Genomic DNA, 14,177 nt, shown 5'->3' with positions numbered 1-14,177 from the left:
AGATAATAATAGAACAATCCATTCACGATACAATACGGCTGTCCAAACTTAAAACACAGTAAGGGACATATTTTTTGCAGTACGTTTTTTTTTTGCATTTTTGGACTAAGTAGATTCTACTTAGGCCAAAAATGCAAAAAAACTGCAAAAAATGTCCCTCACTGTGTTTTAAGTTTGGACAGCCGTATTGTTATTACGGGATTTAAATTAATTCCGCTGAGAGGTCTCATTAAATAAAACAAAAACCTAATTGTGAAAAATATATCTTTGAAAAAAAATGTTGGGATTCGGTTTATCTCTAAGCTTTATTATCAAAGCTTCATCCTAACTTATCGTCTTTGTACACTGTTGGGAGTCAGCTTTCCTCGTTCTCGGGTTGTAGGTCCTTCTGTCATAGGTAAAGGCACCTAGAACATGACTTCATGTTTTCTTTCTGCAGCATACATGAATTCTTTGGTCTTCCTCTAGATGTCTTTCGAAGAAGATCCATGGCGATAACCTGATAGTCTTCCTCTGCTTTTATTGCCAATTACATTCGCCTAATAAATTTGTTTTAATATTCTTTCTCGAAATTGCACACCATACCCGATGATTCATCAGGTTGACGCTAAGCCGAATTTCTTCATTACCAACGGTGAGGTAACCTTTTCGGAAGCTGCGCTCTCGGAAGTGGCGAAGACGGGCGATCGTCATCGAAAGTGAATGACGAGATGCTCGAAACGCGGCGAGTTTCTGTCAGGGGGAGAGTGCGAAGGCTGAGGATATGCCGAGAAAGGGGACGAGCCGTCACGGCGCGGAGTGAAAACGGTTCTTACGACGGTCAAGGCCCAAGATGTGGGTCAACTAGCAACCAGTGGAGCCGCGAAGCGCGAGACTGACACACGAGAGCGAACACCCGAGCCGGTTTACTGCTACCTGTCAAAACTATAAAGCAAACAAAAAACCAAGCTCATTCGACGTTCCGACCGCCAAATCGATGGTTTTAGATACCAAAAATTTAAAAAAAGTTCTCTTTTGTACGTGGCTACCAAAACAATAAAACAAAACAAAAAAACCAAGCTTAATTCGACGTCAAATCAATTTTAGATGCCGGAAATCTAAACGAAGTTATCGGTTTACCCTTAGCTATCGAAACCATAAAACAAAAAATAAAAAACCAAGCATCATTCGACTTTTTGTCCGTCGAATCGATGATTTTGGATACCGGAAATCTAAACAAAGTTTAAAAAACACAAAACATCCCTTGTGGTCGTGATGGCAAAGTGAAAGAAAATAATGTTAAAATAAATTAAATTAGTGTTAAATATGCTAAAAAAACGAATTGTGCATCTGATTTGAATGAAAACAATACTAATTTGATGATACCATAAAACAAACAAAAAAACAAACTTTATTCGACGTTTTTGTCCGTCAAATTGATAATTTTAGTCGCCGGGATCATATCAACGTTTTTAACATCAATTTTCATAAAACACCCTTTGTGGTCGTGACGGCATAGTGAAACAAAATAACAATAAAATATATAAAATCAGTGTTAAATATGCTAAAAAAAGGAACTGTGCATCTAATTTAAATAAAAACAATGTAAAAAAAAAACATAAACAATTTAATGATACAGTTCATTCGAGGATTTTAGTGAAATTTCAAATTTAAGGATACTTGAAAAATTGTAAGTATAGATGTTTGAATATCTCAAGTGTTATATCTGAGGTATCGCATTTTAATGGAATGCAGTCGAAATGCGATCCCTCAGATGAACGTGCGGCAAATCGATGTATAATAAAATAGATGTTCGAATGGTGAAATAAGGAATGACTGCGAGGCTGAGATAAGCATTATCGATAAAATCAATCATGGGTAGTATTTTAATGGGTTTTTTAATCAGCCTATGATATGTACAAGCCCTGTGAATGCCCAGATTTCTAAACTCTTCTTCATCTATGTTGAGACGATAATGATGTATTTTCGGCTGTAAAATTATGTGGCATGATTCAAATATCACTTTTATTATTTTGGTAGACGCTAATACAATCCACATATACTGGTAACATTCCTCTTTCACTGTTATTGGTAATTGAATATATTACTTTCAATATCATCTCCCTATTGTCTCGACGCTGGAGAAATTTCTAGAATGGCCATTCGGATAGGTATGGCGAAGATATTTGAATAAATTATTGGATAGGCATTCTCGGGAGAGAGTGTTGATACAATTCAATTGCAGATAAAACGCGTTATAATTACAGATTTGGTGAAATGGTTTGTCCACATCCGTTGCGCAGTGGTCACTACTTTGGGCTTACAAGCCAACGCTAATAGTCTCAATAGACTCAGGTTCGATTCCCAAAGGGTATAACCCTAATATTATGCAATATACTATTTATTTATTTTTATTTTAAAAATGAGGCGATTCAGTTGGCTTGGCCATGTACTCCGCATGCCTCCCGAGAGTCCTAATCAAGCTTGCCTCTTTTACAAGGCATCAGGTTCGGGCAGCCCAAGACGACCACCACTGACAATTCGTCGGCAGTTCTCGTCAGAACTTCGGGACGCGGAACGCTCCATATGCTCCATATAGGGTAGCATATGGTTGAAATAAAAATATTTGGATATTTAACAGAACAGTTACATAAAATTAATTTACATTAACGAGGAACACAAAACAGGTATTTGTACCATTCCAGTTACAAAAGTGCACATTTGTAATTTAACATAAATATCTGGAAGAGGAACGGTAGGGAGGAAAAGGGGAAAAGGGAAAGATCAAAGCTCTAGTCAAAGAAAAATTATTTGAAAATAGGGACACACCACGATATGAATATCGACTTACTATTATATGTAAGCGATATCAGTGCTGACGATATCGAGTAGAACATCCCCATATTACAAATTTCCCATATTCGTCGTTGACTATTTTTGATGAACGATAAATATAAGACTTTGTTTAGAGTAGATTATTATGATTATTATGCAATAAAGTTGTACAAACTGCTTCCATTATCTATAAAATATATATTTTAAAAATAAATACAAAAAAATAATATGAAAATAAATCCTGTAATTGGAGATAATCCAGATTTTGTGAACAAGTATTTGGACACACTCAAAATGTTGTAAATAAATTATCTGGTCAAATTATAAGCTTAATAATAAAAATGAAAATGGTATTTTCTGGCGTTTCTCATGTGTGTGAATATAATCCAGGATTCGGATCTCACATACTAATATAAGAGTTTCTGCTTAGTAAAAAAGCTTCTTTACATCTCACCAATAGATGTCTCTAGTGAAGTTCTAGTGATTCAAGAACAAAGAGGTTTCTAAATTGGTTCATGTATATAGAACTTCCAAGAATTTGAGTAGTGTGGTTGTCAATAAATGAGTAGAATTGGTGAATGTTACACGTGTGTAAAGTGATCACTTAAACCAGCCTATGACGGTCGTCAGCCCCGTAAATGCCCAGACTTCCATATTCTTCTTCATCTTTGATGAGATGTCAAAAAATAATATGAAAATACATAAGAAGTTTTCTAAATATATAAGAGCTAATCAAAATGACAAATTAATAATATTTTATACTGCTTCGGCCGGGATTTGAACTAGGAGCTTCGAGGAACCCGGGATCTCCATCACGGTAGCCAAACGTGTTAACTACTAAATTGCGGAGTAAGATTTGGCGCTAAATACATTTAAAAAACAAGAACGCAACAATAACAAAGAATACCGTAAAGCACAACGATAAAGAAAAACAGTAAATGCGAATCTATCAATATAAATATAGGTAATCGTCGTTTTACGCCGGAATTCCGTTAAGAGAGACACTGGCGTAAAATGATATAATGAACATATATAATGGACGATATGAGATATCCAAATTTTAAGAAAAATCTAATATGTTTATTTATTACATAGCCCATATGTTAAATAAATTGTAAATTTATTTAACAAATAAAGTTTAAATTTGTTTAAAAAATAAATAGTCTCCTAATGTAATTAATTTTTTTTTAAAATAAATACTTTTTACCAGTTTGTCGGTACGGAATAGCATTCTCACACCTTTTTGAAGAAAAATACATCCCTTTTTTAAAAGAATAACCCGCAAATTTTCTTCGCTTTGATGTTTCTTCCTTTCTTGCAAAATCACAGAGTAGAGCTGTTAAGACCCAACATTTGTTGAGTCGCATTCATTCAACCGAAGAAGTCATATATCTCTTCACGACCGATTTTTTTTTTTAAATGTATAAGTATTGTTTTTTTTTTGTTTTTTGGAATACTTATATATGGAAAAAAATTATTTCCTTACTTATCAATAACTCTTTTATTTTCAAAACCACATAATTATTTCGAAGAAAAACTTATTTTTTCAATGCAAAAAACGGTATTTTAAGAAAAAAATAAATGACGTAAAATGTTACAAGGATTTAGAGAAAATTAAGTTGCGACCTAACGAATACTGAGTCTTAAACTTTCTATAGAAGAAAGATACGAGTTAGATCGGCCGTTTTAAGGGTTTTTCCGACATTTTTTTCTCATCCTCTTCTTCTTTGGAAAGATGTTTCGGTTACAAAACTTGGTGTCGATGGAACCAGGGAATTCCACGGCCGCAACCAACCGGCGTTATTGTGAAACGGCGTAAATCGAACCAGCGCAATACGACGATCACCCGTATGGATATAGCACTCAATAATTTATTCACAGTTGTATAATATTTTGTATTCATTGTCATATGGTACCATATTGCGCTCCAAACTACGACCGTAACAGGCACAACCAACGGTAAATATTATGGAATACATTTATCGAAATAAAATTCCGAATAAATTTCGAAAATTTTCGACATCGATATTCGCAATCAATTTCGACAATATGCGTATCGCGTGCCATCTTCAATACGGCCTTCGATGCACACAAAGTGTAACAAATGAGTATTCCGTACCATCTTCAATTGATACCGTTTCGATTTATTCGTGAAAAAAAAACTGATTTCACCCTTGCATTTCGTATTATTATTATTATTGTTGACTCCCAGCAAAAGCGGCATGTTTTTAACTTAATATTTACCTACTACAGGGCAGAAAGTGTTGTTTTTGCATTTTGAAAAAAAAATGTTGTTTAATTATTGTTTTAAAAATACTAAATATTTTTCCAACGAAGAAAAAATAATAAAGTTTTACCTAAAAATATTTGTTGCACAGAAAAAAGTTCAATAAGTGGCTTGATATTTATTTTGAATACATTTTATTATATTTTTAAACTTTAAAAACGATCTCCTGAAAAATCAATTTTTCGATATATGACGTTGTTGAAAGGAGTAAGCGATTTGTAACACGGGTATACCATCTTCGATAGGGCTTGATTATTATTTGTAACAGCCGATGGACCAGATCGCGGCCTGCGTGGAATGTGAGTCATGTGTGACACTTTTCCTACCAGATGCGAGTGTATGTAAGACGATACGACAGTCACGTAGGCATGGTGATAGGAGAGAATTTCTAAAAACGAATAAAAAAAACCATCACCTTGAATACACTATAAAAACTATGGTTATCGCTAGGTACCAAAAAACATCAATTCACGTATGAAACGCAACTTGCTTTCTTTTTAAAATACTCAACAATCTGATTGATAGTCCCGAGTTACACTCATCAATTTCAAAATACCGACCCGGCACACACGACAACATATTATTTTTCAGTGTAGCCATTCAAAAACTAACTACCATATCACTCACTCCTTTCAACAACGTCATAAACATAAAAAAATGATTTTACAGGAGATCGTTTTTAAAGTTTAAGAATAAAATGAAATGTATTCAAAATAAATATCAAGCTACTTATCGAGCTTTTTACCGTGCAACAGATCATTTGAGGTAAAACCTGAATGTTTTTTCTCCATTTGAAAAATATATAGTACTTATATTAAAAAAAATTAACAACACCTTTTCTTCAAAATGCAAAAACAACACTTTCTGCCTTGTAGCAGATAAATATTAAGTTTAAAATATGCCACCTTTGCTGGCATATAGTACATTTTCTGGACATTCCGAAAACACGCACAACTGAAAATTGACGATTTTTCATATATGACGTTGTTGAAAAGAGTGAGCTATATGTTCTCTCCTATTCCGAGAATTCTAAGATATGGCAATGAATACGGGCCATTGGTTGATATTTTCAGTACATCAATAAACATCTTTAAGTCAAAATTTATACAGCACTTTTTGGATCTCTTGGTATGAATTTTATTTCGATTATTAGCTTCCCTAATTAGTACCATGTTTTGAATTTGTTTTATTATTTATCTTTTCGTTTTTCATTAAAGTTATTTTTATTTTACTTAATTTATTAATATTTTTTATGTAATCTATCTTAGTTTCTAATTTCTATGTAATTTTTTGTAAAAGGCATACTGCCGTAAAAAATACATAAATAAATTAGATTATAAACGCGTTGGTATTTTCGACATCTCAACAAAAATGGATTCTGGGTATTACATGGGTGACGGTCTCTCAAAGTAATACTCATCATTATTGAAAACAAACAAAAAAATTGAAAACAACAGATCATTTGAGGTAAAACCTGAATGTTTTTTTCCCATTTGAAAAATATATAGTATACTTAAAAAAAAAACTAAACAATACCTTTTCTTCAAAATGCAAAAGCAACACTTTCTGCCCTATAGCGGGTAAATATTAAGTTAAAAATATGCCACCTTTGCTGGGATTTAGTACATTTTCTGGGCATTCCGAAAACATACACAACTGAAAATTGACAATTTTTGATTTATGACGTTCTTCAAAGGAGTGAGCGAAATGTTAAATGAGTTAAAAGTAAACAGCAAGAATAAAATATATTAAAAGTTAAGAAGATTAATAGGCAGACTTAATTTAGAGCTAAAGTAAAAATAATAATAAAATAAAAAAACAAACAGTTATAAGATGTACAAGTTGAGAAGAGCAATAAAGTAAAAATAAATGCTATAAGGCAACAGCAAAAAAACAGTAAACACATAAAACAGAAAACATACGCAACAGATACGTAGCTATTCATATATTCATACGTAGCATCAATATACAAATAAGATGAGTAAAGTAAAATACACGATGAAAAAATGATAAATAAATTGAGATGTTAAAATGTAGATACAACTAGTTTTGTATGATATGTACCTGAAAAACAAGTGTAACCCATTTCGTAACATGACAATATAATATGAGCTAAGTGCACCGAAGCAGGTAGAAGAGTCACGCTTTAAGAATTGTCATAACAAACAAAATTGAATTAAGACTTACTGCTCCAGTGATTACCATATACTCCTCTTATTAGAATAACGAGGAACTATCTTTTATACTAAGATACATAGTTATGGTTTATAAGCAAGTATCTACTTGTGAATCTGATGAGACGTCATCACAAGATGTCCCTCATTTAGTGTGGGTATGTCCAATTTTTTTAAAAGAAAGATTAAAATTGGAAACAGAATGTGCAAAAGAAGGTATGCAATCGACGAAAATCGATGAGGCAATACGACATAAAGATCTATCAGATTTAGTAGTCAAACGAAGCCGATTCTGTAGTTAAAACACCGTTTTCGCATTGAACAAAATAAGTTTGTTTTTCGAAATAATTATATAAATTTGAAAAGAAAAGAGTTATTGAAAGGTTAATTACCTAATTAGTATTTTTTAAACCAAGTTTTGCATTTATTTTATTATTTATCTTTTCGTTTTTCATTATAGTTATTTTTATTTTACTTAATTTATTATTATTTTCTATGTAATCTATCTTAATTTCTAATTTCTATGTTATTTTTTGTAAAAGGCAGTAATGCAGTAAATAAATAAATAATCAATTAAATAATTTTGTCCGCCTCCGTAGTGTAATGGTCAGCACGCTCGGCTGCCGTTCTGGAGGTCCCGGGTTCGATTCCCAAGGGGGGGTAAAATAAATATAAGTGATTTTTTCACTGTAATATTTATTCAATATTAACATGGACTGGTACCTGAAGCGGAGGGCTGACCACCTTTCCTTCATGTGTAAACGATCAAGATAACACTGCGTTTATATGACACAGTGCCCTATGCACCATTGGGGTGCGGATAAGGGTTTTATTTATTTTATTATTGAAAGGTAAAGAGTTAAAAAAATAGATTAGAAAAAAATAGAAAAATCGATGAGGCAATAAGACAAAGATTTATCAGATTTAGTGGTCAAACGAAGCCGATTCTGTAGAAGAAAAATTGAGAAACCCGAAAGTAATCAAGCCAAGTTCACAATCCGAATTATTTTAAAATACCGAAGAGGATGTGTGTCAATCGGAATGATAATTAGCGACGCGGTTGGAGTTCGGGTGAAAAGGACAAATGACATTACAAAACTGTAGTAGCGCGTGATAACCGCCACGGCGAGCGTACAACAGTAGAAAGTGTGCGGCAAACTACGGACCCTGCATAACAATGATCTATGTACGCCGGCACAGAAGGTTGTTGCTGCTTCTGTCTAAGGTGCATTTTCAGTGACGGCGCATGAAAAGCAAAATCAAAAAGTGTAGTAGGGTATTATAGAGACCTACTCTAGGCAACTAAAATTTTATAATTTCTGTTTTACTTAGTATATACCACTATTTTTTAAAATCTATCGTAACACGTGTTTTGATGCATTCTGCATCATTTTCAAACACCGTGTGTGAAGCTTATTCTAAATTTTTGAATTGTGTCCTTAGGACGTCGAAGGTTAAAGAGGGGTACTAAGTAAAACATAAATAAAAAATGGATACATTTTGCCACAAAGTGACTGCCGAATCTATTGATGAAACTAAAATTAATAAGTGATAAACACGAAGATTTGCAATATGGTCTGGAAAGGTGGAGAAAGATTTTGGAGGACAATAGACTAAGAATGAGCAGAAACAAGACCGAGTATATATACCTACCATTCGAGACTACAAATGCTACCATCCTCCCAATACAGTTAAATGCAGAAACAATACCGAACTGCGACTCCTTTAAATATCTAGGGCCTACAATACATAAGGATGGAGGGTGTGCAGATGTATTGCATATAATTAGTATGGGATGGGTGAAGTTCCAATCCGTGACGGGAGTCGTTTGTGATCCAAAAGTACTAGCCAAGCTTGAGGGAAAAATCTACCAAACAATTGTCAGACCCGCACTCCTCTATGACTCCGAATGCTGGACGATGTATAACACCTGCTCTAGGCAACTAGAGACTGCTGAAATGCGAATGCTTAGATGGTCAGCTGGATTGTTTCTAAGAGACAAAATAAAGAGATCACGCATTCGTGGAAGCCTGGGTGTAACAGATATCAAAAGTAAGGAAGAGGGAAGACAATTGGGATGGTATGGCCATATTTAACGCAGAGAGCCTGAACATATTGTGAACCAAGCGATCGCCATGGATCTTCTTCGAAAGACATCTAGAGGAAGACTGAAAAATTCTGCTAACTGTGATTTAGTGCTTTGATGGGAGGTGCTTTTTCATGTTATATTAACTATCATCAATTAAATAAAAGCTCGGTTCTTAACTGGTGTATAATTTAGTCCGCCGCCACTGGGTAAGGCCGCGGAGGGATTGCGTCGCTCATTAACGAAATACTAAGGTATATCGAAGTCAAAAACTTACTACACCCCAAATCATAGGACCAGAGTGAATAGTTTAGTCTTGAAACTGGTCAGAACTGGGCGGTGATCGGATATTAGATTACAAGGTACCTAAGACTGACGTCAAACTTACGATATCTTTTTTGTGGTTTTAAAAGTGAAAATACAAACTCGAAACTAGTCGTGTTTACATTAATAAACTTAAAAAGTGGTCCAATACAAGCGTTAGTGTGTATTTAAAGTACTTTATAATGATAATAATTTTTGATAATTTATACAGCGTCATTTTCGTAAAAGGGCCTACAAAAGTTATAGTACCTAAAACGTGCGGCAAAACGTTGAGTGATAGACGTTCGAATGGAGGTATAAGGTAAGATTGCAAGCCTGAGATAAGCATTATTGATAAAATTAAGAAAAGTGTGTTGAGATTGTTTGGGCATGTGAAGCGAATAAGGGAAGAAAGAACATTAAAATAAATTTACGAGGTGAATGTGGTCGGTAGTAGAAACAGAGGAAGACCAAGGAAAACTTGGCATGATCAAGTATTTCAAATACTTAAAAATGATAAAAGTAGGAGTCGGAATAATCGGCGGGCATGCATGACGAGATGCATTAATGCGAAAGCGGCTAAGATTATTTGCAGATTGGTGTGGCGTTCTATTCTCTCCGCCTACCCCTGTGGGAAAGTGGGGTGATGGTTAGTTACTTTAATCAAAATTGGTCGTATACAAGCGATTTATATTTAGGTATATTTAAAGTACTTTATAGTACGTAATTTTGTTTTTATAAATGTTAGATCATTGTTATGATCTATTGTTATGATACAGACATTTATTTTTCTCAATAAATTTTAAATCCATTATGAACTTGTGACATGTGTTTCGATGCATTCCGCATCATTATCAAACACGTAATATACGGTGTTTGGAAATGACGCGTAATGCATCGAAACACATGTCACAATACACTTTAAGAAATAGTGGTTTTAACCAAGTAAAAATAAATAAAAAATGGATTGATATTACCACAAAGTGACTGCCGAATCAATTAATCAAATTTTATATCAATAAGCCCGTCAATGTTTGGTATATACATAGTGCAGAAGAAGCTTAAAAATCAAATAAGTATTTTTCATATTTTTGCAGATATTGGCCGGATAAAGAACGAAAATCGACCGGAAGAAAACGATAACTGACCGGAAGAAAAAAGAAAACTGAATCGCACTCGTGAACGGTGAAAATGATACGATATAATTAGGTTGACACTAAGAAAAACGAATATTGAAAAACAGAAACAAAAATCTGTCTCTATGCTACTAATAATAAAGAAAATCGAGAGAGATAAAACAATGCGTAAAATGAGATCTTTAAAAACAGAAATAAGAGATTTTTAAGATACGCAGAAAAATTGTGAATAAGATAAATTTAAGAAATCATCAAATAAAAAATCTAACAGTCCAAGAAGAGATCAAAGCTAAAAGAACAATTGTAATTCAAGAGCTCAGAAGAGTTTTGGAAGAGCCGAAACATGAGTGAGTTGATTGGTGCAGCGACTGCGCTGGGAGGTGCTGCTGTGACGGCCACTTCCCAGGTGGCTTGGTTTATCCCTATGCTGGTTGGAGCCATCGCGTTCTTCCAGTACGAGATGATGGACCCAGAGTCGAGAGCCAGTGATACGGAAGCTGAAGAGCTGTTGCCGGAGTACGATTTTATCATCGTTGGAGCTGGATCAGCTGGTAAGAAACCGTCTTTTTTTTATTCACCAAATGAGGAGATGCATAAATTCGGTAGAGACGTAGATCGTTTGTAAAGACAGAGTGGTGTGGCGTTCTATACTCTCTGCCCACCCCTGCAAGGAAGCGGCGTGATGGTTAGTTAGCTATGAATTAGCTATGAATTTCCTTATTAAACTCTCTTCATTCAAAATCGAATAAATTTTATAAATCCTATAAGTTAATTTTTCAATTTCATAAGTTTTTTTTCCAATTTTGTTTTTTTGTGTGATGAATAAATTTTTAATTAGCATACGATGTAACATTTATTTTCAGGAGCTGTCCTGGCAAATCGTCTCTCGGAGATTGAGGGATGGAAAGTTCTACTATTGGAAGCTGGTGGAGACGAAACGGAGATTAGTGATGTACCACTTCTGGCTGCCTACCTCCAGCTCAGTCAACTTGATTGGAAATACAAAACTGAACCTCAAGGAACGGCATGTTTAGGTATGCGGAGTACAATTATACATAAGGTATATGAAAAAAATCTTTAAAGCATTGAAAAAAATGTGTTTAAAAAAACCTATGTTCGTTGTTTCAGCTATGGAGGGAGGGCGCTGCAACTGGCCTAGAGGCAAGGTACTGGGGGGATCATCGGTGCTTAACTACATGCTGTACTTGAGAGGCAATCACAAGGACTACGACATGTGGGAAGAGTTCGGTAATCCAGGATGGGGCTCCAAAGAAGCGTTGTATTATTTCAAGAAGTCCGAAGATAATCAAAATCCCTATCTCTCGGAAACTCCGTACCATTCAGAAGACGGGCTGTTGACAGTTGGAGAAGCACCTTACCACACCCCTCTGGCTGCTGCTTTTGTTCAAGCGGGAGTGGAAATGGGTTACGAAAACAGGGATATCAACGGAGAGAAACAAACCGGATTCATGATTGCTCAAGGAACAATCAGAAGAGGAAGTCGCTGCTCAACCGCCAAAGCCTTCATCAGACCAGCGAGGTTAAGAAAAAATCTACATATATCTATGAATGCTATCGTAACGAAGATAATGATCGATCCAGTAAGCAAAACAGCTTTTGGCGTAGAGTTTGTCAAAGACAAAATGATTCACAGAATACGAGCGGTGAAAGAAGTAATCGTATCCGGTGGTTCAGTCAACTCTCCGCAGCTTTTGATGCTATCTGGAATAGGACCGAAAGCCGAGTTAGCCAAATTCAGAATACCTCTCATCCAAGACCTCCAAGTCGGAGAAAATCTCCAAGACCACATTGCTCTAGGAGGATTGAGTTTCATGATAAACCAGCCAGTGTCAATAGTCGAATCCCGTCTGCACACCGTTTCGAATCTGATGCAGTATGCCGTCTTCGGAGAAGGTCCTCTCACTATCATGGGAGGAGTGGAAGGCTTAGCTTTTGTGAACACTAAATTTGCTAACGTATCGGACGACTTCCCCGATATAGAATTCCATTTCATATCTGGGTCGACAAGTTCGGACGGAGGGAACCAGTTGAAGAAAGCTCACGGTTTAACAGACAATTTCTACAATTCGGTATTCGCACCGATCAATAATCTCGATACTTGGAGTATACTTCCCATGTTGCTGAGGCCTTACAGCAAGGGGTCCATAAAGCTGCGAAGCAGCAGTCCGTTCGACTACCCGTACATTTATCCGAATTATTTCAAAGATAATAGAGATTTGGAAACGTTAAGAGAAGGGGCAAAGATAGCGGTGGCGCTGTCGAGAACGAAGGCTTTACAGAGATTCGGATCTCAGATGTCACAAATCAAATTCCCCGCGTGTTCACATCTTTCATTGTATACTGATGAATACTTTGAATGCATGATAAGGCAATACTCCGCCACAGTCTACCATCCTGTCGGTACTTGCAAGATGGGACCTTATTGGGACAAAGAGGCGGTTGTTGACTCCCAGTTGAGGGTGTATGGAGTCCGAGGACTAAGAGTGGTGGACGCGAGTATCATGCCAAAACTTGTGAGTGGAAACACCAACGCACCTGTTATAATGATCGCGGAAAAGGCGAGTGATATGATCAAAGAATACTGGCTGAGACAAAGCAGAATGTACAGATATCGTAGTTGAATCTCAACAAACATTCATCGAAATGACATAAAGTGAAAAAAATCCATTGTAGTGGATTTTTGGTAATTCAGTGTTCCTGAAAAAAATTATAATACCATTGATATTAAATTAATATTCTTCAATAGTTTAAAAAAACTCTTACAGATGACTCATTTTGTGACATATTATACTTAGTTTATTTGCTAATTATGTAAATGTATAGTATAAAGAAATAGGGAATATTATTATAAGTTCTACCAAGAAAAATAGTGACTAATTTTATGTTAAGTTTGAATAGTAGAAATAAAAAATATTAAACCAATAATCAATCTCTTTATCTCTCTAACAATCTCAATACCGAAATTTTTCATCTGCTCCTTATTTTTATTGTGACATTCCACGCTAAAGGTTGGCAACCATCATGGCAAGTTTCTCGATATGTATATAAAGAAAAATGTAAAAACCAGGATAACAATAATAACACATATCGCACACTCCTTTCTGCAAGGTCATATATAAAAAAACTTGATTTTTAAGGAAATCGTTTTTAAAGTTGAAGAATATATTGAAATGTATTAAAAATAAATATCAAGCCACTTATTTAACTTTTTACTGTGCTACAGATCTTTTTAGGTAAAACCAGAAGGTTTTTTCTCCATTTGAAAAATATTTAGTATATTTAAAAAATAATTAAACAATACCTTTTCTTCAAAATGCAAAAACAACACGTTCTGCCCTGTAGCGGGTAAATATTAA

At 34.9% G+C, this 14,177-nt stretch overlaps 2 protein-coding genes across 4 annotated transcripts in view; one reads left to right on the top strand and one right to left on the bottom strand.

Moving 5' to 3' along the window:
* The window catches only part of Flo2 (flotillin-2), a 547,503-nt gene that overhangs the window by 94,990 nt on the left and 438,336 nt on the right, over positions 1-14,177 (bottom strand). The window lies entirely within an intron of this gene.
* LOC148305116 (glucose dehydrogenase [FAD, quinone]-like) lies at positions 869-13,643 on the top strand. Of its 2 annotated transcripts, none has more exons than XM_088267200.1 (4): positions 869-1,669; positions 10,762-11,351; positions 11,664-11,834; positions 11,929-13,643. In XM_088267200.1, the coding sequence occupies exons 2-4, from the start codon at positions 11,144-11,146 to the stop codon at positions 13,440-13,442; spliced, it is 1,893 nt and encodes a 630-aa protein (XP_088123326.1). In that variant the 5' UTR covers positions 869-1,669; positions 10,762-11,143; the 3' UTR covers positions 13,443-13,643. The 2 variants fall into 2 exon arrangements, with proteins under 2 accessions (XP_088123326.1, XP_088123327.1); XM_088267201.1 differs by lacking the exon at positions 869-1,669 and adding an exon at positions 9,660-9,986.

Source organism: Brachycentrus maculatus, unplaced genomic scaffold, assembly GCF_059751285.1.
Source record: "Brachycentrus maculatus isolate JH-2025_06_01 unplaced genomic scaffold, ASM5975128v1 h1tg000285l, whole genome shotgun sequence".
In the NCBI taxonomy this organism is placed as follows: domain Eukaryota; kingdom Metazoa; phylum Arthropoda; class Insecta; order Trichoptera; family Brachycentridae; genus Brachycentrus; species Brachycentrus maculatus.
Note: the sequence above shows the minus strand (reverse complement) of the source record. Positions and strands in the feature narration are given on the sequence as shown.